The 23,023-nt window shown below is 41.3% G+C and overlaps 1 protein-coding gene across 7 annotated transcripts in view; it reads left to right on the top strand.

Moving 5' to 3' along the window:
- The window catches only part of CD200 (CD200 molecule), a 220,773-nt gene that overhangs the window by 147,239 nt on the left and 50,511 nt on the right, over positions 1 to 23,023 (top strand). For 5 of the 7 annotated variants that reach the window (XM_056109287.1, XM_056109293.1, XM_056109289.1 and 2 more), the window contains exon 2: positions 21,357 to 21,420. In XM_056109287.1, coding sequence (XP_055965262.1) covers positions 21,357 to 21,420 — 64 coding nt within the window. Of the gene's footprint in view, positions 1 to 18,110; positions 18,155 to 21,356; positions 21,421 to 23,023 lie in introns of those variants that run through there. The other 2 variants (XM_056109288.1, XM_056109294.1) reach the window with 2 other exon arrangements.

Genomic DNA, 23,023 nt, shown 5'->3' with positions numbered 1-23,023 from the left:
CAGCAACTGCACCACCTCTGCTTCGCTGATGACATAGTTCTAATAAACATTCAGTCAAGTGACATGAATGCTGACCGACTTCTATCATGATTGTGGAAAGGTCAGATTGCAGCCGAATCTCACCAAGACAATGTTCATGAGAAACAAACTAGTTCATGACATTCCATTTGCTCTCAATGGAATGATCATGTCTGAATTCAGCAGTTATGTGTACTTGAGTCAAGAACTCAACATGACGAACAACTTAGTGCCAGAACTGCGCAGGAGGAAGAGAGTGGCATGGAATGCCTTTAAGAGCATTGAAATGGCTAAGAGGACAAAGAACCTCTGCCTTCAGGCACATCTTTTTGACTCCACCATTCTTCCTGCACTAACATACGCCTCAGAGACCTGGGCCCTCTGGAAACAGGATGAGAACACAATTTGGGTCTTCCAAAGAGGAATCGAAAGAGCTATGCTTGGGGTATCACGCTTAACTCAAGTGAGAAGGAATCCAGAATTCCGTCCTCCATGGATGATCGAGGATCAGGGATGCTGCCTCGTTTGCCAAGGCATCAAAATTCACATGGGCTGGACATGTAGTATGATTTGGAGACAAGCACTGGACTAGAGCCGTTAATGACTGGATTTCACAGGACGTCAAAAGAGTGCCGGACTGCCCATCTATGAGATGGTCAGACTTCTTGGTCAAGACCCTGAGTGAACAGTTTGATGCTTTTTGTGTTCCTGGAGTGAGCAGACACCATTGACTACACTAGCACATGACAGGGACGAATGGAGACGTTACTGGCACCCACTCAAGCAAATTGATGAGCAACGGGATGACAAGTGATACAAGTGATGTAAGAAAACACTTTTAATAATGTAATTTATATTCCTGGACTGGAGTAATAGTACAGAAGGTAGGGCACTTGCCTTTCATGAGGCCAACCCAAGTTCTGTCCCCAGTCCCCTATATGGTTCCTGAGCCTCTGCCAAGATTGATTCCTGAGCACAGAACCAGGAGCAAATTCTGAGCACCACTGAGTGCGATCCAAAACCCAAAAAACATTTTACTGTATCACTGTCATCCCATTATTCATCAATTTGCTCGATCGGGCACCAGTAACATCTGCATTCGTACTAGTCCTGAGATTTTAGCAGCTTCTCCTTATTTGTCCTTCCCAATGGTACCACATTGGAGATTTTTTCAGGGTCAGGGGAATGAGACACATCATTGTTACTGTTTTTGGGATATGGAATATACCATGGGAGCTTACCAGGCTCTGCCTTACAGGCAGGGTACTCTCGGTAGCTTGCCAGGTTCTCAGAGCAGGAGAACTAAACTATGAGTTCATGTGGCTGCATATATGGCCACTTGCTTCTGAGAGCTTTGTTTTATGGTCTCTGGATCTTGTCCATTGATGGGATTTTATGGTGCTAGGGACAGATTGTGGGTGTGACTGCCTAGCTACTGGAAAATGAGAAATCTGGGTGTAGGAGGCCCAGTCCCAATCCGAGCAGGCTTGGAGATCTCAGCCCCGGGACCCACACACCTGGGTTTCTCTGCCGGTTCCTTCTTGCATGAAGTTCATCTGATCGTGTGGATAGTGGTCTTGAGGGAGAGCAAGGAACTTAACAGATGTAAGATAGTCCTTTTTTTTCCTCATTTGGGACCACAACTAATGTGGTGTTGGCATCACTCCCAGCAGCTCTGGTGTTTGTGTGTGGGGGGAAGGAGATCGGGGGAGGGGAAACATGTAGATGTTTTAGGAAGAACATTATAGAGAATATTAAACACTTCAAAAAGAAATGACCCAGCCTCAAAAAATTGAAGTTTGAAAGTTTATGTAAAATGAGATATTTTGAAAGAGAGAACATGTTCATATAACTTTAATTATAATGGATCGTTATGGTTGTTATTATTACTGCTATTATTCTCTAACTGTACTTAAAAATTATACTTTATCATTTATATGTAGTTCTAGGAAAAATTTTAGTATATATAGGTACAACTAGGTTTTGGTATTATCTGTGATTTCAGAAATCCACTCAGGGTCTTTAAAAGAACATCCCATTGTCAAAGTGGATTAACCTACCCACTACCTGTGGGGCATGTTTTGTTAATACTATTTATAAAATTCTATGATTAAATTTCCACTCAGTTAAATATGTGATTCATTTCCTAAAACATTAAGGTTATGTCTAAAAATAGTTTTGATCCCCCAGTGTCACATGTGGTCCCTTGAGCTCCCCACAAGTGACCCCTGAGTATAGTCAAGAGTAAGCCTTGCACATAGCCTGGTGTGGCCCCAAAATAAGATAACGAATAAATGTACACATGAGAGTGGTTCTCATCTATCTCACAGCTACTTGATTATCTAATTCATAAATGTAGTATAAAATTCCTGAGAAATCAATATGGCTGGAAGTCAAAATTAATCTAAAATCTGATGCTGTATGTCCATTTGATCTTAGTCTCTGTAGGATATGCCAACACCAGTGTCATAGCACTTCCCTACTCTTGATGCCAAAGCTCTATTGTTGAGAAAATGCCAGAATCAGGTCTCATATAGTCATGTATCTAGTCAGAGGGCAAGATGGCAAGAAAAGCCCAAGAAAAACTTTATTGATTTCTTTTTTTTTTCTTTTCCACAGGATAAGAAGTCTGAAAACTTTTAAAAGAAGAAACACCTACCTGGTGCCAATCAGAGGTGGCTTCTGGGCACGACCTTTGAGTTGCAGGACTCAGGGGGATCCTTGTTCACGTTTCTGTTGATCTCAGAGTTTTCAGTCACAAAGGTCAGCATACCTGGGTTTTCTAGGTGCCCCGAAGGCAGGGGGGTGAGACCCTTCCCACCCCAAGGACTAAGACCGGCAGCTGAAAACCTCCAGAACTCAACAGTTGCCACTCTCATGGACGCTCTCCATATGTCTGGGTTGAACCTCACCCGGAAGTGAACATATTTCTGGACCATGCAACCGCAAGACTACTCACACCTTGTACCACCCCTACTCTAAGACTAACGCACCAACGTTGATGAGGTATAGGGCAATCAATCTTAGAGCGAAATATATTTTACACACACAGAGATAAGTTAATGATCTCTATAGAATAGTTTAATGGCCCCTGGATGAAATACAACAAACTTCATACTCTTCCCTCTCATGAAACCTTTTTGTAGCATTTTCAGCAGTTTTTCATAATAAGCAATACAAACTGAATTATTTTGATTCTGCTTTGGAGCAGGGGTTGGGGTTAGTGATGGAAACATTCAAAATATGTTGGTGGGAAGGTGTATTTTCCTTTTTAAATGTTTTAAGGGACTGGAGCGGTAGTATGGGGGTAGGGTGTTTGCCTTGCATGTGGCCAACCCGGGTTCACAGATGGTGAACCATATGGGATCCCCGGCATCCGATATAGTTCCCCAAGCACCCCAGGAGTAATTCCTGAGCGTAGAGCCGCCAGAAGTAACCCCATCAGCATTGCTGGATGTGACCCAAAAAGCAAAATAAAATAAATTATTTGAAATATTTATGTTTTCCCTTGTTGGTTAATACAAGTAATGGACATTCTCTAGTGTGTCCTATCCAATGAGGTCAGGAAATTCTTTTTCTTGTGGTACTCCTAAATCTTTATTGAGTATCATACTGTCCTAGATGTATTTCCTGCTTCACATCAAGTGTCGTATGGGGTCCAGGATGAGGAGACCACTCTAAGACCTTCAGTGTTTGGGGGAGGCAGCGCCTCTACACTTCCCATGGCTCACAAGTAGTTAAGCCATAGATTTCTGTGTCACTTTTGGAGTCAGAACGAACGCCATACTGGGACTTGGAAGTATTGTCAGAGGGGCTTGGGGGATGACGGTGGCTATGCAGGAAAGTGGAAGGGATCAGCGTTGTTCTGGGTTCCAAGACAGCACCCTCCCAGCATCCCCAAAACTGAGCAGGAAGGGAGTCTGTCAACACTTGCTTCAGCTGCTGGGGTGACTGTTCTCACACACTTGAGTGAGAAATTCTGCTCAGGCAGTCCTGAGGGTGTATGTCTCCTTAGTAAGAGATAGGGGACAATGTAGCAGAAAAGAAAGGATTCAAACTCCCCATAAGATTTTTGTCCTTCTATTTTTCATCTCAAGTTTCCTTATTGTGAAGAGGGCTGCTGCCCTTTTCTTCCCTCTCCACCATCATGCAGTTCCCCTCTGGGGGGTCCTTTCTTATGCCACAGCATTAAGTCTGAGCAGGCAACACTTTATCACATTCATCAAATGTTCGAATGACATTTCTAATGCCAGAGACCCGTTAAGTGCCATCTCTCCCCAAAACTATCAAGGCCAAGCAGTATTATAATTGAAATAAATCATCTTCCTTTTTACTCATGGACCCATAACTGAAAGTGGTTCTTCCTTTTTTTTTTAAACAAAGTTATTCATAATTGGGGTTTATTTTTTAAAATTTTTATTTACTTATTTTATTATTAGTGAAACACCTTGAGGCACAGTTGTAGACTTAAAAACTTTTGTGCTTGGGTTTCATTTATACAATGATCGAGTACCCATCCCTGCACCAGTGCCCATTCTTCACCACCAATGATCCCAGTAGCCCTCCCACCCCCCACCCCACCCCACCTCTGTGTCAGGGCATTCCCTTTTATTCTCTCTCTCCTTTGGGATGGTGTGGTTTGCAATAGAGGTATTGAGTGGCCATCATGTTCAGTCTATAGTCTACTTTCATCACGCATCTCGCATCTCAAACGAGTCATCCAAACATCCTTTACTTGGTGTTCCCTTCTCTATCTGAGCTGCCTTTTCCCCAGCTTGTGCTCCCAGCTTCCAAGCCATGGAGCTGACTTTCTGGTACTTATCTCAACTATTCTTGGGTGTTCAACTCCCATTCTGTTACTTTATATTCCCCAGATGAGTGCAGTATTTCTATGTCTGTCCCTCTCTTTCTGGCTCATTTCACTTGAAAGTGGTTCTTTCTTCTAGGATATGACCCAAAGGTTTTTGTTTTATTTTTTTAAGTAAACAAAGCTGAATTTCCCATTGCAAAACAAAGCAATGAACAAAAACAAACTCCAAAAAAAAAAAAACTCAAATAGAAAAAAACCAAAATCCTAGTGTAAATGGAGTTTCTCCAAATGCAAATATCCCTGAGGAAGAAAGAAATAAAAGTTTTGTTAAGTCACTTGGCAACACTGCAAAACAAATGGACCAGAAGGGATCCCAAATGGTAAAACTCCACTTGGCAAAAACAGCACTCCATTTGTACACAGCACAGACTTAGATATTCTTAGAGTTCACTGATTCTTCCCAAATTAAACTGTATTTTCTTCTCCTTCGAGAGAATGCTTAGGACAACAAACAGACGATGTGGAGGGAATGATAGGGAGGGAGCCTGAGCAGGGAAATTGCCGCTCAGCAGTTTCTAGAAGTCTGAACTGTCCCCCCACAGAGTCAGGTGACTGAGAGGACTTGCCACACAGAGGATGACTGGTTGTTTCAGGTTCCCAGAAACTTGCTCTGGGAACCAGGGAGAAGGAAGACCTGGCTGGTCTGAGTGTTTAAACTGGTTATTGGCTGGCTCATAAAATTCTCTGCCACCAAGATCAGGTGATCACTATTTCAAGACCAATTACTTGAGAGACAAAAGTTGATAAGAAAACATTTTTACTCAGATGACAACAAACTGAGAAAATGTTGGACTTCTTGTCATCAAAAATTTTTTTTTTCTCTACAATCGCAAGAAGAGGTTTTTAGAGAAAACAGGAGGGAAAGATAACGTGTTTCAAACTAGTGGGTGCCAAAAAATTTAATCTAAAATCTTTATTTACAGTCACATCATAAGTGCATTGCAGGCAATGAACCCTTGAGTGAACTTATCACACTGGAGTTCATCTCTGTCTTATCTCCACTCACAGACAAGTGATATATGTAAGCCTCAAGTTCGTCCAGAAATTAAAGAAACAGGAATCCCTCCAAACATCTTCTGTGAGGTCAGTTTTTCCCTAACAACCAAAACAGACAAACATATTATTGAAAAAGAAAATTGCAGAACTATATCCCTGTTGAGACTTAAGGAAATGATACTTCATAAAAAATCTCAACAATATACCAAAAGGATCATACACCATGATCAAATGGATTCTTGAATCTTGGGGATTCAAGAATCATCTATTATATGCAATTAATGTCTGTAATACACCATGCCTACAAAATCAAGGATTAAAATATTACCCTGTCAATAGAAGCAGGGCAATTTTTATAAGAGCCAACATCCATCCATGATATATTCAACAAAAAATAGGGATAGAAAGAACATAACTAGAAACTGTAAAAGCCATATATGGAAAATGCTTAACACCATATTCAATGGCAAAAAAGTAGAAAGATCTTTAAGATCAAGCTCCTGACAAGGATGCCTACTACTCCCATTCTCATTCAACATAGTGTTAGAAGTCCCAGTCACAGCTACCAGCAAAAAATAAATCAGTTAATTTAAGTTATACAAATGAGAAAAGAAGACACTAAGCTATCACTATTTGCAGATGGCATGATAATATAAATAGAATATCCTAAAAAGTCTACTATGAAACTTTCAGAAACAATAAACCAGTAAAATGAGTAATGTAGCGAGTTACAAAAGCAATATACTAGATAGGTTACATTTCTATATGGAACCAGTGAATGTAAGAGAAATAAATCAATAAAAAATAAATTGTGCACAGAAGCATCAAGAATCTAGGAATCACTTTTATACATCATGGCACCCCTCTCCAAGAAAGAAACCTACTATGCCCAAAGCTGAAGATAGAGCCAAAGCTTTGAAGGTCAAGAAAGCAGTGCTGAAAGGTGTACACAGCCACAAAAGCAGAGAATAAAATCCACACATTTACCCGCTTTGCAAAGACCCAAAATGCCACGGCTGAGAAGACATCTCAAATATTCCTGGAAGATGACTCCCAGAACAAACCAGTGTGATCATCATGCTGTTATCAAGTCCCCTCTGATCGCTGAGTCAGTCATGAAGAAGAGAGAAGACAACAACACACTTGTGTTTATTGGGGACGTCAAGGCCGAGAAGCTGGCTGTGAAGAAGCTCTGTGACATTGGTGTGGTCACAGTCAGCAGCCTGATTAGTCATACTGGATAAAAGAAGGCATATGTTCGGCCGGCTCTTGACCATGAAGCCTTGCATGTTGCCAACAAAATTGGGATCCTCTAAACAGTCCAGTTGGCTTATCCTAAATATAATTTTCTTCACCATAGTAAAGTTGTAAGGGCTCAACTTAGCAAAACATGCACTGTAGCACTGTTCTCCCGTTGTTCATCGATTTGCTTGAGCAGGCACCAATATCGTCTCCATTGTGAGACTTGTTATTACTGTTTTTGGCATATCAAATACATCACGGGTAGCTTTCCAGACTTTGCCGGGCAGGCAGAATACTCTCAGTAGCTTGTGGGGCTCTCCAAGGGGGCGGAGGAATCAACCTGGGTCGGCCGCGTGCAAGGCAAACGCCCTACCTGCTATGCTGTCTCTCTGGCCTTAGGAAATCATATGAAAGATTTCTATATCAAAAACTAAGTTGAGGTGCCAGAGAGACCATTCAGTGAGTAAGGCTCTTGTCTTGCATGCAGCTGAGCTGGGTTTGATTCCCAGCACATCAGATTGTCCCATGAGCCCCACCATGTGTGATCCCTGAGTGCAGAGGCAAAAGTAATCCTGAGCATTGCCAAGTCTGGGCCAAGCCCCCTGCACCCAACAACCTTGACACCGCCTGCCAAATCCTGTAAGTTCTGTGCCAGATGGATAGTTCAGGGTTTAAGACACTTGCCTTGCAGCAATCACCCCCAAGTTCAATCCCCAGAACCACATATGGGCCCTGAGTGCCATGAGGAGTGCTCCCTGAGCACAGAGCCAGAAACCCTGAGCATTACTGGGTGTGATCCAAATTCCAAAAGAGAAAAAAAAACTATAAATTACTATGGGAAGAAATAGAAAGTAAATGAAAAATATCCTATGTTCAATGGATTGGAAGTATTAACATTGCCAAAATGTATGTTTTCTCCAATGCATTGTGAAAATTCAATGCAATCTGTACCAAAATTGCACTGACATCTTCCAGGGACCCCAAAAAAGCTGCCAACACTTATATGGAATCATGAAACTTCGCAAATAGCAACAAATCCCAAGAATGAGATACTGTGTTCACTGTCTTGCCTTGCATGCTATTCTATACAACTAGATTTAGAAAGCAGTGTAGAAGAAAAGCAGACTTTAGACCAATGGAATAGATTTGAAAGCTTGTAGGAAAACCCTCTGAGTGATAGAGTAGTAATGACAAAGAAGCTAAGTGCACTAAGTTCAGGAAGGATGCCTCTTCAAGAAATGATGCTGGGGACACTGAGAGCCACACAGAAAACAAAACAAAGCCCACAAGCCAAAATTGAACCCCTGTCTCACACTCTAGACAAAAGTTAACAGAAATTTATTAAAGACATTCATATTAGACAGAATCTATAAAATACTCTCTATTTTTTTCCCCATAGTATATAGGTAAAACTCTGTGATAGTGACATCAGAGGTATCTTCAATGATTTGAGTACATTGGCAAATACAGCAGAAGTACAAATAAACAAATAGTACTGTAGGGTATAACATTGTTTTGTCCTTCCTGCAAAGCTTCAGGTAGTTTAGGTTTATTGGGTTGCTCCCATCACGGTGCTCCCATTCCTCTGTGTTTATTTGTACCTTCTTTCTTTGTGCTCTGTTGACTTGTAATGTTAGGTTGATAATTTCCGAGGTTGATAATTTCCCCTCTCCGGACCACACGAAGAGTCCAGCCAGTCATGCAAAACACAAGCGGAGTTTATTCAAGCCAGCTAGCTGGAGTCAAGCTCTCAGGCACGCAGGGCAAAGCACGACCCTGAGCCAGGGAGGAGCTGCAAGTTTGATAGTTAACGCTTACATCATAGCCCACGCTTACAAGTTCAGAGAAAAACGTAAGTAAAACGCAAGCTTCAGCATAATTTCAAACAGCATAATGAACGACTGCAGAGAGTTCGCCTTATCCTGTTTCCTAGGCTACTCTGGAGGTAGTTTCCCCTCCCCTGCGCTGTCTCGCCATCTCGGTGGTTTCTCTAGATAGTAGACAGCAGAGCCTTATTGGTCAAGGTCAAATATTCTGAGAGCCAAGACTGGGTTATCAGCCCAGAGGTTCCTCTTTTGCAGACGGCCATGGCAGGGGTGGGGGTAGGGCGGGGTGGGGGGAAGAAGTTCAATCCTGAGAGAACCAGACTGTTGAGAGTTACAAACTATTTAGAACAACAACATGTGGGACTGGGGAATGCAAAAAGGGAGCATGGAGCAGGGGCTTCAGGAATGGAGTCCATTATGGAGTCTGTCATCTCCCTCTCTATACCCAACAGTAAATACTGTTTTTCTCTTCTTAAGTCCTTTGCATAGTTTATTCAGAGCAGTGTCTTTTTTGTATGGACACAAGAAGACAGTTAATGCTATGCTTTTGTAACATGGGAGTTTTTTTTTGGCTCTCAGTGATATTTTCCTCCTGGGCATCTGTTCTCTCACCTAAGCCTCAGCTGCCCTTACTTCCTAACATCCTCCAAAGCAGGGTCCTGACGAGGGACTGGATGGAACCAGGACCAGCGGTAATCTATGTGCTACCCTGGCATCGAGATGGGCCTGACCAAAGCTCCAGACCTCCAGGACCAGCCACCACCATGCTGAGACCGCTCTCCGCACACATGAAGGTTCCGGCAGAGGAACAAAGGCAAGCGGGTCCCGGAGCTAATATCTCCAAGCCTACTTGGATCGGGGCTGAGCATTCACCACCCAGATTCTCCGAATTCCAGTAGGCGGGGGTCACACCCAACAACTGGCCCCCTGGCATCGAGTAATCCCATCAGCGGCCAAGACTCAGAGACTATAAAAACCAGCTCCCGGAACCGCGCGGCCACATTTGCGGCCACGCGACATCTTATTATGACATCTCATTATCTCATTCCTACTTTGGACAAACTGGCAGGCTACCGAATATAACCTGCCCACACAGCAGAGTCTGGCAAACTCCCCGTGGCGTACCCAGTATGCCAAATACCAGTAACAATAATGGGTCTCATTCTCCTAAAGAGCCTTGCATATAGCACTTTCTTAAAAATCTCAGGGCTAGGATGAAGGAGACTGCTCGAGGCAATTGACGAATAACAGGATGGTTGTGATTCGTGATTCGTGAAATCGTTGTGACACTCCAATTCTCCCTATAAGACTGAATTGTGTTCTGCTAAAAATAATTGAGGCATAATAATAAACATTTGTTATTAGTAATAAGCTCAGAGAAAAGCATTCATATGTGAAATTTTGCATAATATCATTTGCCATGCGGTGAATCACCCAAAGTTAGAAATAATCTTAAATATTGAATAGAAAAACAAATCTCACGGTTATAGTATATAAACAATATGCATATTCTGTAGTTGTGATACTGAAATATTTGAAAAATATTTATGTTGAATATTTATGTTGAAATGATATTTTGCTGAATCTCTCAGTTTGGGTCTTCCAGTTTTTTATCATTGCCATCTCTTACAATCTGCCACTAGAGGGAGAATTGGGACTGTTTTCAATTTACTGACACATCCTTAACCTTGCCTAGCTATGTCTGAGAAGGTGCTAGACTAGACTAGAGCTGAGACGTCCCATGATAACCACAGTTAGCACATATACATGATGGGATACTATTCAGCCTTAAAGATGAAGTCACGAAATTTGCTGATTCCTGGATGGTTCTGGACAGCATCATGCTGAGTGAAGTAAGTCAGAGGGAGCAGGACAGACACTGAATGATCTCTCTCATATATTAAAAAAAAGTAGGGTAATAACAAATGCCTAAAGGCAATAGTACCAAAGAGCTTGAGAACTAGTCTTCAACAGGAAGCTTGGCACTGGTGGGGCAGGGTTTGGAGGACAGAATATGTGGGAGAAGCAGGGCTAGGTCAAGGAACGGAACACAGAGGGAGGTGGGGGTAAAATGGGCCTGTCATAAACTGGGTATATTGGTTGATGGAGGTGGAAGCTGATGAGGGGATAGCTGTTGGAATACTCTACACCTCAAACTTAATCCCGAGTAACTCTGTACCTTTGCAATTCATGGTGATTCAGTTTTTTTTAAAAAAAGGAAAAATGTCCCACAAAAACTAATTTAAAAAGATATTTGCAGACCTATATTTATTGCAGTTCTATTTACGATACCCAGGATTTGGAAACATCACCAGTTGCTCACCAACATATGAAAGATTTTTTCATTTTTGTTTTGTAAGGGGAGACTGGGAAGGGAGGAGCAGATGAGACGGGACCATGGTGAGGCATATTGGCACTTTGGTGGTGAGTGTGGCATGGTAACATTGTGTGCCCAAATCATAAATATTGACACTACTCTGAACCATGTTACCTCAGAAAAAAATGAATTTTCCTTCTTCAAGTAATATTCCACTACATGTATACATCATACACTATTTTTTATCCACTCATCATCTCTAGGGGATCATTTTGATTGTTTTCATATCTTGCCTACTGTGTACAGCGCAAATAGAATGGAGTTACCATTACCTCTTTGAGATTATTATTTAAGTTGAGTATCCACAAGTGTGATTAAATATACGTGGATGGGAGATTTGTGCCGAAAGTAGATAAAGGACCAAACATGAAGACCTCTCAGTGTCTGTATTGCAAACCATAATGCACAAAAGTAGAGAGAGTATGGGGAATATTGTCTGCCATGGAAGTGAGGGGAGGTTGGAGGGGTATACTGGGGAGATTGCTGGTGGGGAATGTGCACTGGTGGAGGGATGAGTGTTTGATCATTGTGCGATTGTAACAGAAATATGAAAACTTGTAATTTTCTCACGGTGATTCAATAAAAATTTTTTTTAAAAAGAATGTTTTTCCAGTTTTTCTAGGTTATCCAGTTTGGAGTTGTATATATTTTTGCTTCTTACAAAACAAAAATTAATTTATCTACAAAGAAAAAGGAAATACCAGTACTAAATGACATTGGTAGTGAATTCTACCAACGATTTAACAGCAATAATGTCAAGCCTTCTTCAACTCTTTCAAAACTTGAAAGGGGATTATTCCAAACTCTTAATGAGATCACAATCACAACCATCCTGTTGTTCGCCGATTGCCTCGAGCAGGCCCCAGTAACGTCTCCTTCGTCCTAGCCCTGAGATTTTTTAAAAACTGCCATATTAAAAGCTCTTCAGGGTTAGGAGAATGAGACCCATCATTGTTACTGGTATTTGGCATATTGGGTATACCACGGGGAGTTTGCCAGACTCTGCCATGTGGGCAGGTTACATTCGGTAGCCTGCCATTTTGTCCAAAGTAAGAATGAGATAATAAGGTGTCGCACCAGGGGACCAGTTGGTGGGTGTGCCCCTGCCTACTGGAATTTGGAGGATCTGGGTGGAGGATGCTCAGCCCCGATCCGAGCAGGCTTGGAGATCTCAGCCCCGGGACCCGCATGCCTTTGTTCCTCTGCCGGTACCTTCATGTGTGGGGAAAGTGGTCTCAGCATGGTGGTGGCTGGTTCTGGAGGTCTTCGGCTGCTGGAGCCTTGGTCGGGGTGGGGAGGGAAACTCAACCCGCTCACCTCCAAGGGGCCTCGGCGAGGACCGCCAGGTGTGGGAGGCAGGAGATCAACATTGTATGAATAATTAATTGCCTTCATAATTATCATAGCCAAAGAAAACACAAGAAATGAAAACTAGTGTTCTTGCTCATATGTGGAATATATAACATAGTAAGGGAAAAGAAACTGGCTAAAGGTAACAAAACATGGGAACCGGTCTACCGAACTCAACTGACTACAGTTCAGGGATGGTAGGTAAAGAAGGAGGTTTATTGAGATGATGATGCAGGAACCAAACATGGAGAATGTGGTTTTGGAATGTTGTCTGCATAAAATGAGAGAATTTAAAGTACTATCTGAAATAAAATGGAAAATTAATTAACTTAAAAAATAAAGTTAAAAGTAAATATCATTTATAAATGAACAAAAAAAGCCTAAGAAAATACTATGAAAGCCTAAGAAAATACTATGAATCCAATGGCACATCACAAGATATACCATAGCAAAGAGGTAACATACCTGTGATGCAAGAATTTTCTGATGTTCAACATCTGAAAATTCAGGTGATACATAATATTAACAGACTAAAGATGTATTGTCTGAAAATATTTTCTTCCATTCAATTGTGTCTCTTTGTTTTAGCCGGTGTTTCTTTTGCCATTCAGAAACTCTTTAATTAAGTAGTACTGTTTGTTTACTTTTGATTCTGTTACTTTTGCCAATATCCTTGTATCACTGAAGACACCAGTAAGGCTCAGATCTTGGAGGAATCTGACTACATTTTCCTCAATGTATTTTATAGATTATGGTCTAATCTCAAGGTGTTTGAGTTGACTTTTGTGTAACATATGACATACAAATGCAGTTTTAATATTTATACATGTGGATTTGCTAGCACCATTTGTTGAAGAGGCTGTCTCTATTCCATCTCATTCTCTCAACTCCTTTGTCAAATATTAGCCGGCCATATATGTGAGGGTTTGTCCTTGAATATTCTGTTGTGACACATTGGTCAGAGTCAGCCCTTATTCTAATACTGTTTTGATCACCATGGCTTTGCAGTATAGTTTTAAGTTAGATAATGAGATACCTCCCAGTTTCTTATATTTTAGTATGGTTTTGGCTATTCCAGGTCTTTCATGATTCCATACAAACTGTTTAATGGACTGTTCTAAATTCTTGAAAATGTTGTGTGAATTTTAGTAGTGATTGCATTGAATCTATATATTTAGGTAAGATGGTCACTTTGACTATGTTGATTCTTTCAATACAAGGGCATGGAAAATTTTTTCTATTTTCTAAAGCTTTCCATTTATTTCTTAAATGTTCTGAAGTTTTCATGGTATATATAGTATATATAGATCTCCCACCTCTTTTATTAAGTTTATTCTTAGGTACTCGATCTTCTTAGACGCTATTTTAAATGGGATAGATTCTTTGATGTCTTTCTCCTCTGATCCTTTGTATATAAAAATGTGCCTGATTTTTGTGCATTGACTTTGTAACTGGCCAGTTTGCTACATTTTTTAAAATTGTTTCTAGAAGTTATTTGTGGACTCCTTTGAGTCTCTATGTATAACACCATGTCATCTGCAAATAGAGATAATTTGACATTTTTTTTCCAGTTTTGGCCTCTTTGATTTCCTATTCTTTCTTGATTGCTGTTGTTAGGACTTCTAATACAATGTCATATAAGTGAGGAGTCCTGTCTTATACCTGATTTCAGCAGGAATGCTTTCAGGTTTTCACCATAAGGAATAATGTTTGCTTTGGGCTTATTATAGATAGCCTTTACTATTTTGAGGAAGGTTTCTTCCACTCCTGTTTTGTCAGGATTGTTATCATAAATGGACGTTGAATCCTGTCACATGTTTTCTCTGCATCAATTGATATGATCATAGGATTTTTATCTTTCATTTTAGATAAAGAGTTGATGTACGGGATATATAAAGTAGTCACAAATTTGAGCAACAAAAACTCCAAAAATCCCGCTGAAAAGTGGGGAGAGGAAATGAATAGAGACTTCTCTGAGGGAGACCAAAAGATGGTCAATGGGCACATGAAAAATGCTCACCATAACTTACGATTAGGGAGATCCAAATTCAGACAACAATGAGATACCATCTTGCATCTGTGAGAATGGCATATATGAAAAATGATGGGTACAATTTGTGTTGGCAGGGATATGATGGAAAAGGAACACTTATTCACTGTTGGTGGGAATGTTGTCTGGTTCAACACCAAAGGAAACGTTATGAAGGGTTCTTAGTAAATTTAAAATTGAACTACCCTATGACCTAGATATTCTCTCTCTCTATGTATATATTATATATATATATAATATTTGGGATATATACACCCAGGACAGAAAAATTTATTCCAAAGGACGTGCACACCATTATTCATTGCAGCACTCAGTAGATTAGCTAAGATTTGAGATCAACCTAGATTTCCAACAACAGATCAATGAATAATGAAGATACAGTAAATAGCACCCAAAGGGATACTACACAGCTCCAAGTAATGATAAAATCACCTGGGTCCCCAAGTACAGGGAGGAGAAGGAAAAACAATGACTGGAGGGTGGAGGGGAGAAGGGACAGATGAGAAACAATAGGGACAAGGGGCAAAATACATCAACGGTGTTAAGGATTGATAGAATTAAATATCCAAACCACTATAACCATGAGACCTCACATTAATAACCAAACTTAAAAAGTGCCTGTCAAGATGGCAGACTGAAGCTTGGGCAGAGAGGAGCATATAAGAGTGAACCTAGGAACACTGGTGGAGGTAAGTTGACACTGATGGTGGGATTGGTAAAGGGGCATTATATGTATATAACCCAATTCTGAATAACTTTGTTTCTCACAGTGCGTTAGTTCAATAAAATTTGGAAAAAACTAAAAATCAGATCATTATCTCAATGTATGTAGAGAAATCAATTGGCACAATTCAACACCATTTCATGATTTGAAACTAAACTGAAACGGAAGGAAAATTTATTAGTTTAGAAAAATTCCCCGGTTAAGCAAACTTCATAAAAGAATCATTGTGGAAGTCAAAACAATTTTTTTCAATGTTAAAGTAAATTCACTGCTCTCTTGCACCCAGCATTGAGTTGTCATATTTGATTTGAATTAGGTAATTCTTGCTTTGTTCCACTCTCACTGATTACTATTGTTATCATTATCTTTTATCTGTTTATTTCTGGTGCCAGGTATCGAACCCAGAGCCTCATAACATGCATACATCCTATCACTGAAGCACATCCTTGGTCCTGTGTCTCAAAGGTAGTTATGATTGTATTGACCATGCAAAAACTTTTTTCTTGACATTATTCTCTAAACAATATAATAAGTAGCTAAATTGGTGTTACATCTGTATAGTTATTCCATTATTCTTTCTGAAGCTTGCAGTTATTTAAAAATAAAACTCTCCTAAAGTTACAGAGCTGTTCAGTGAACCTACAGAAGGGCCCCAATACTAAACTGCTGTAGTACCCTTTTCTCTGGATTTTATTGTCATTTTTACTCCCTGACTCAAATGAGATCTGAAATTTGATATAAATAGCACTGCTACAAAACTGTCCTCCTATGGTTCATCGATTTGCTCGAGCGGGCACCAGTAATGTCTCCATTGTGAGACTTGTTGCCACTGTTTTTGGCATATCGAATACATCACAGGAAGCTTGTCAGGCTTTGCCATGAGGGCGGGATACTCTCAGTAGCTTGCCGGGCTCTCTGAGAGGGGCTGTGGGAGAACTTTGCATAATAATAAAATATTTTGAGTCAGAGAGACTCTATTCCTTTAACTTTTATATTTGATGTCTGTTTTTTTATTATTAATTAGCACTACTGGTCCTTTACTGTGTCTAATTTACTTTATAAATTAATCTTTTTAAATGTTATGTAAGTCACTGTCACCGTCCTCCCGTTGTTTATCGATTTGCTCAAGCGGGCCCAATAACACCTCCATTGTGAGACTTGTTGTTACTGTGTTTGGCATATCTAATACATCACGGGTAGCTTGTGAGGCTTTGCCCTGCGGCCGAGATACTCTCAGTAGCTTTCTGGGTTCTCCCAGAGGAGTGAAGGAATCAAACCCAGGTCTCCGGGGTCAGCTGCATGCAAAGCAAAAGCCCTACCCGCTGTGTGAAAGCATACTCATTTCCCCCACCATTGACATAATTGTGAGAACGGTATAGAAGTATTGAAAAATAACAGAATATTTCAGGAATTCACTGAGGTTTTGGGGAGCATGACACGTAGGTAAGGTGAATTAATTTAAAACTTGTCCTGTGGTGGCATTGTGTGTAATATTATTCATAAGTTCCTTTGACTGACTTTCCACTCACATCTGTGACATATTTCCTATACTTTCATGTCTATAATTAATGTTGGCATAAAATTTGAGGTTATCCCTGTCTCATAGTTGGGCCATATGCTTCATACAAGAACCTTGAGAATAAGTGTGGCAAACCCTACATAAGGGCCATATGCTTCATTCAAGAACCTTGAGAATAAGTGTGGTAAACCCTACAACATTGTAGGTAAAATGTTGGGGATGAAACCTACAAAATTGTCTGTAGTATTTCACTTTTGTCTTATAATCTCTTCAGAATAGGGCGATGTCAGTGGCATGGACTCTCCCAACTCCTGAAGTCACGTCCTGGTGTGGGAGAAATACAAGCACCAAGATTTCTTAGACATCAGAGCACAAATAAAGTGGAAAAGAAATAATAAGATTCCTTGTATAGACCCAGGACCTAGTCAGAGGGTGGAGGCGGCAAATAGGGACTCAGGAGGTGAATTTTAAGGATTTCCTCCAACTCAGCCTCCCTCTCAGAGCCAAGAATGCTGGAATTTGCTAAAATAATAATCTTTTATCATTAAACAAGTGGAATGATTGCAAAGACAATAATATTTTGAATAATGCATTTGAGTCCAATTGAAAATACATGTGGCTTAAAAAAAAAAAGATAAACAACAAAAACCGGGTATCAGCTGGTTCGTTTCAGCTTCAGAACATCTGTTTTCATTTTCACTGGCAACATTTGGGGGAAACAATTCGCATTTCTAGAAACTATTTCTCCTAAGCCACCTCACGGCTCAGAAAGCTCTGGCGGGAGAAGTCTTCCTCTTGGACTTCTCCATTTTCCCCTCTTTCTTTACTTACAAAAAACAAAACAAAACAACAAAAAAGGTGATTTTCCTACTCTCACAGCCCCCTCTGGTATACCCCATCCCGAAACCGATGCTTTGGGGAAATGCAAATTATTTTTAAGAATAACAGAGGAAAGGCGATTTTGACGGGGAAATCCTTGCAGCTTGTAGGGGCAGGGATGAGAAGTGGGGGGCGGGGGGAGGGGGCGTGCGGGCAGGGCCAAGCTTCGACAGGGGGCGGCAGAGCGTTGCCCTTTGTTGGGGCCGTTAGTGCGTTGGTTGGACGCTGCTCCCAAGTCCTGCCTGGGGACCAGGCTCGGTGGCGCCGGAGACTCCGCGATCTGCTGGCGCGATGGAGCAGCTGGTGAGCGGGGCCGCCCAGGACAAGGGCAGCAGGGAGGAGGGTCTTGCTCTGGGGTCCCCAAGGGGCGCGACTCCTCGCGTCTGTCCGTCTGTCCGTCCGTCTGTCTGTCTATCTCCCCGGGTGTCTGGTCTGAAGTCCGTCGGTGTCGCTGCGGTGCTTTGGTCTGGGACGCTGAGCAAAGAGATATTTGGGTTTTTTTTTTTTTTTTTTGTCTTTATAAAAGAGGCGGTTGTTGGGAGTCCAACAACCAAAGCAAAAGGGATCTCCTGGTGCGGCTCTGGGAGACTGTTTTCTTCATTTTTTTTCTTTCTTTTTTTTGGGGGGGTGGGTTTGAGGTTTCTGTTTTCTTCGGGGTAGGAAGGCACTGGGCTGGGAGGGGGAACTGTGGTGCTTTCGTTGCAAGCTGGTAGAGGGACCCCAGCTTTCTGGGCTCCCTGCTGGATGGGAGTGTGACGCTCCCCTTCAGGCTCCTACTTGACATGCTCAAATGAAAAAGGGGGCTTTTATTTCCGTCGGTAGGTTTTTTTTAAAGATAATTAATTTGAAAAGAAGAAGAAAACTTCAAGTTCTACCTCAAGGTGTTTTTTTCCCCCCCATTCTGGTGTTATATGCAAGACCACACAGCTGTTATTTCATTTTCTCATAACAAAGGAGAATGGTCTGAGAGCTGCCATCAACCTACATGCTAGATGCTTTGAATTCTCATGGGGATCTTTCAGAGGAAGATGACAAAAAGATTGAAGGAAAAGCAGTGATGGGTCACTGTCCTCTCGTTGTTCAACAGTTTGCTGGAGTGGAACCAGTAACGTCCCTATTGTGAGACTTGTTGTTACTGTGTTTGGCATATCAAATATGTCACAGGTAGCTTACCAAGCTTTGCCATGCGGGCAAGATACTCTCCGTAGCTTGCCAGGCACTTTGGGAGGGGTAGAGGAATCAAACATAGGTCAGCCCGGTGAGCCGCATGCAAGGCAAATGCCCTACCTGCTGTTAATTTCTCTCTCCAAGCTTACGTGACTGCATGTCCTGGGATCAGAATTAAATGAAGAAAACTTGGAGGGGAAATATATGTATAGGGACAATATAGAGGCTGAGTGGGAAACTGTCCAGTGAGACGTGGGCGTCTCTATTTCTATTTTTGTGCTTCTCATGGAAGGTTTCATGAATGAATTTTTAAACTACCTAATAGTTATTGACATTTAGCATATTATTAGGCACTGCATTGAGTGCTTTAAATACTTGATTCTCATAGTGACTTAATGAGATAACAAAACCATTTATTTATCAGTTTCCATTCTAGGAGTGTTACATAAACTATCTTATTTAATAAATAATTTGAAATTCTATTTTCTGCATCTCCAAGTGTTAAAGAGATCTGTAGGAACTCATATATCTGTTACTTGTGCTATCCCAAAACCAAGTTGGCCAAATAGATAGGTACATATATTTAATATCAAGACATTCCTTCTAGTTCACTTGGCTTTTATCACTATGGTTTTGTTTCTCATGTATTTCTGGCTCCCAGTTTACCCATGTTGAACTTTGGTGTTTGTCTGCTTTCTCTGTTGCCTTCAAAGGGATTTTTCACTGTCAGAGTGGATCTGTTCTACGTTCTTCATTACAGTCTTCGAGAGAGTGCACATTATAACATGTGACAAGAGGATGATGGTTTTTAAAAATAGAGTAGAATAAGTGTGCCAAGAAAGCCTATTTCTGAAGTCATTGCTTGAAATAGCAAGAGACTAATTGCTTCGATTTAAAATCTAAAAGGCTCTAAGACTTGACTTGTTTCCAAAAAGAGTTGATGGGAAGAATACAAGAAGGTAAAAGAAGCAGCTTTCGGGGGTTGGAGAGATAGCACAGCGGGGAGGGCGTTTGCCTTGAGCACGGCCGACCCGGGTTTGATTCCCAGCATCCCACAGGGTCCCTGAGTAATTCCTGAGTGCAGAGCCAGGAGTAACCCCTGTGCATTGCCGGGTGTGACCCAAAAAGCAAAAAAGATAAATAAAAAATAAAGTTTAAAAAAAAAAGAAGCAGCTTTTTCTACTGAGGGAGAAATGTGTATTTGTGAGGTCTGGAGAAAAGAGAGGGACTGAGTAATGTCTGAGCGTAGACATCAGTACTCTGGAGAAGGGGGCTTATGCTTGCCCCCACATGTCCAGGGCATTTCAGGAGAAAAATCTTACATGAAAAATCTTGCATGTAAAAAGAAAAAGAATTCAGTAACAAGAACTTATACATGTAGGTGTTAAAATTCAAGAGTGAAAATAAGTGAGAAAACCTTGCTTTTCTGATGTGGGGAGGATATGGAAAGTCGCAAGCTCACCCATCAAAGCAAGGAAACAGTATACAACAGAGGTCAGTGTGTGGAGTATAGGTGGAAAGACTTAGAATGTAACTGTGCCCCTCAGAGAGTCAGGGAGCAGAGAATTGGGAAAACATGAGAAACGTAGAACAGATATCTTGTAAATGTCTTTCACCGCACAAAACAAAAATGAGAGGGAAGCTACATTTCTTGTCTCGTGTCTGTAACTCACGGAGTGAACACGCCACCCTGTAGACCAAGTGAACGTGAGCAGGGTCTATTGCAGATAGAAGTCATCTGTTTAAATTCCATCCTCGTTTTATAACAAAATGCAAAAGTGATGTGCACAACCACACATGTTTGAAAAGTTCAAACATGTCTCTCAGGCATTTGAAAATAAAAAGAAGGTGAAAGAAGCCCATCCCTAGTGTTTAAAACAGTTTATATCAGATCTGTAGAATTTGCTGGGACATCTGCCTCACAGACTTCCAGTCGATCTTGCATTTCTGAAAATTGCCTCCCTCCCTACATACATTGTTAAATAGAGTTTATGTTAGAAGGGAAAGATTTCTAACTTTTATCGTCTCTGTGGTCTTATGACAATTTGTTTTCTCCATGATCCTGTGTCTGTGAGACGTTGCTCTACTGAAAATGATGGTTGTTGGAGCAAGGCCTTAACTTGCTCTGGATTACTGTAATGGAGGAGGCAGAGCTCTGCTTCTCCCTTCTCGTTTCCTGAGCAAACTGTTATTATTCCCGTTTATAGTCCCTGGTTCCACTTGCACAAAACCAAAGTTCTCTGTGGTTAACTACAACATTCCCTGCAAAGACAGTTAGATCGACGCTTCCTTGACTTATCTATATCCAAACGCCCATTTCTGTACTTTCTGTCTCCAGGTATTGAGATCTATCTGCAGACTGATTTGGATCTGGCCAGCAGTGATGCTATGTAGGGCAAAAGGTAAAGAAACTAATTTCCCTGCTAGCAGCCAGCAAACACAGTTTCTGGTATGGAGGCAATGGCCGCTATTGTTTGTGCTGTGGTGGCTCATTTGCACGAATTATTGAAATATGGAATGTGATTTGCATGGAGAGTGGGAGTTGTTTTATCTGCTTACCAAACTTGCTTTTCCCTGTAGAATGTGGCACCTTAGTGGTGGGTGTGGTATTGGTAACATTCCTTAAAAGCGTTGCACTTCATTCCCCCCACTGTTTTTCTCTTTTTTTTTTTAAGTTTTGGGAGCACACCCCACTGTTCTCAAGATACACTCTTGGCTCTGAGCTTAGGGATCATTCCTGGAAGTGCTTGGGGAACCAGATGTGGTGCTGGGATAAACCAGGGCTGACTATGTGCAAGACAAGCACTTTAACCCTGGTACTATCTCTCTGGCCCATTGCATTCTTATAAAGCTGTGTACACACACACACACACACACACACACACACACACACACAGAATAGTAATAAAAAATGCCATTCTGCAGATAAAATGTGAAAAATAATCTAAATTCAAAATACACTTTTTCTCCCTTAAAATTTAATTGTTGTTTTATTTTTGCTTTTGTTCTTTTAAGCAATAGCTTCGTAAGAATTGCTCTGTTACCTGGAGGCCACTCCAGCCCAAGTGATGCGGTACCGCATAGGGTTCAGTGGCATTGGTGGAGGGGGTGCTATCAAGGCACAACCAGCAGTGCTCTGGGGACCAGGTGGTGTTGGTAAAACTCAGGACCTCCACAAGTAAACCATGTGTTTGTGCTATCTCTCTGGCCCTCAGCTGAAAAGTTTTTAAAGATAGTAATTTCGTGCAGTTGCTTGAGACAAACAAGTAAATACAACTGTCTGGAAATTTGGAATGCTTTGGAAATCTTTAAAATTGGATATCTTTATCCAAATTTTTAAAATTGGACGTGCCTTTCTTCTACAGAAGAAATAGTTCAATAGAGCTGTTGTGCAGGTTCACATCTATTGCATAAAACATGTATGTGCACCGCTTCCTCACCTCCTGGATTTCCTACTATGTCAGACTGCTGTGTCCACAGAAGCCATCCCTCATTTTGCTGTTGACCTAATCTCACCTTGCATTGTTCTCCATTTGTCTTTCCTGGGTGGGTCATACTGCTGCAGGAAGGGCTACTGCCTGCCTCCCCCACTCCCGGCAACAGGATTTACTCACTGAGAGGGATCTAAATGGAATGCCATAAGCAGCTAAACTTTCCATGGAGTCAGTTCTTCCAGTCATTTCTTTCCATTCAGTTATTTTCTCCACAGTTTAAGTGAGATATAACTCACAAAGTTAAAACTGGTGTTGAGGGGCTGGAGCAATAGCACAGTGGGTAGGGCGTTTGCCTTGCACGAGGCCGACCTGTGTTCAATTCCCAGCATCCCATATGGTCCCCTGAGCACCGCCAGGGGTAATTCCTGAGCGCAGAGCCAGGAGTAAACCCTGTGTGACCCAAAAAGCAAAAAAAAAAAAAAAAATCCCCAAAAACTGGTGTTGATCCCTTTTCTAGTCTTCATCCTTACTGTCATTCTAAAACCAATAATTTCTTCATGTGTCTGCTCTA

Source organism: Sorex fumeus, unplaced genomic scaffold, assembly GCF_029834395.1.
Source record: "Sorex fumeus unplaced genomic scaffold, SorFum_2.1 ptg000265l, whole genome shotgun sequence".
Lineage (NCBI taxonomy): Eukaryota > Metazoa > Chordata > Mammalia > Eulipotyphla > Soricidae > Sorex > Sorex fumeus.
Note: the sequence above shows the minus strand (reverse complement) of the source record. Positions and strands in the feature narration are given on the sequence as shown.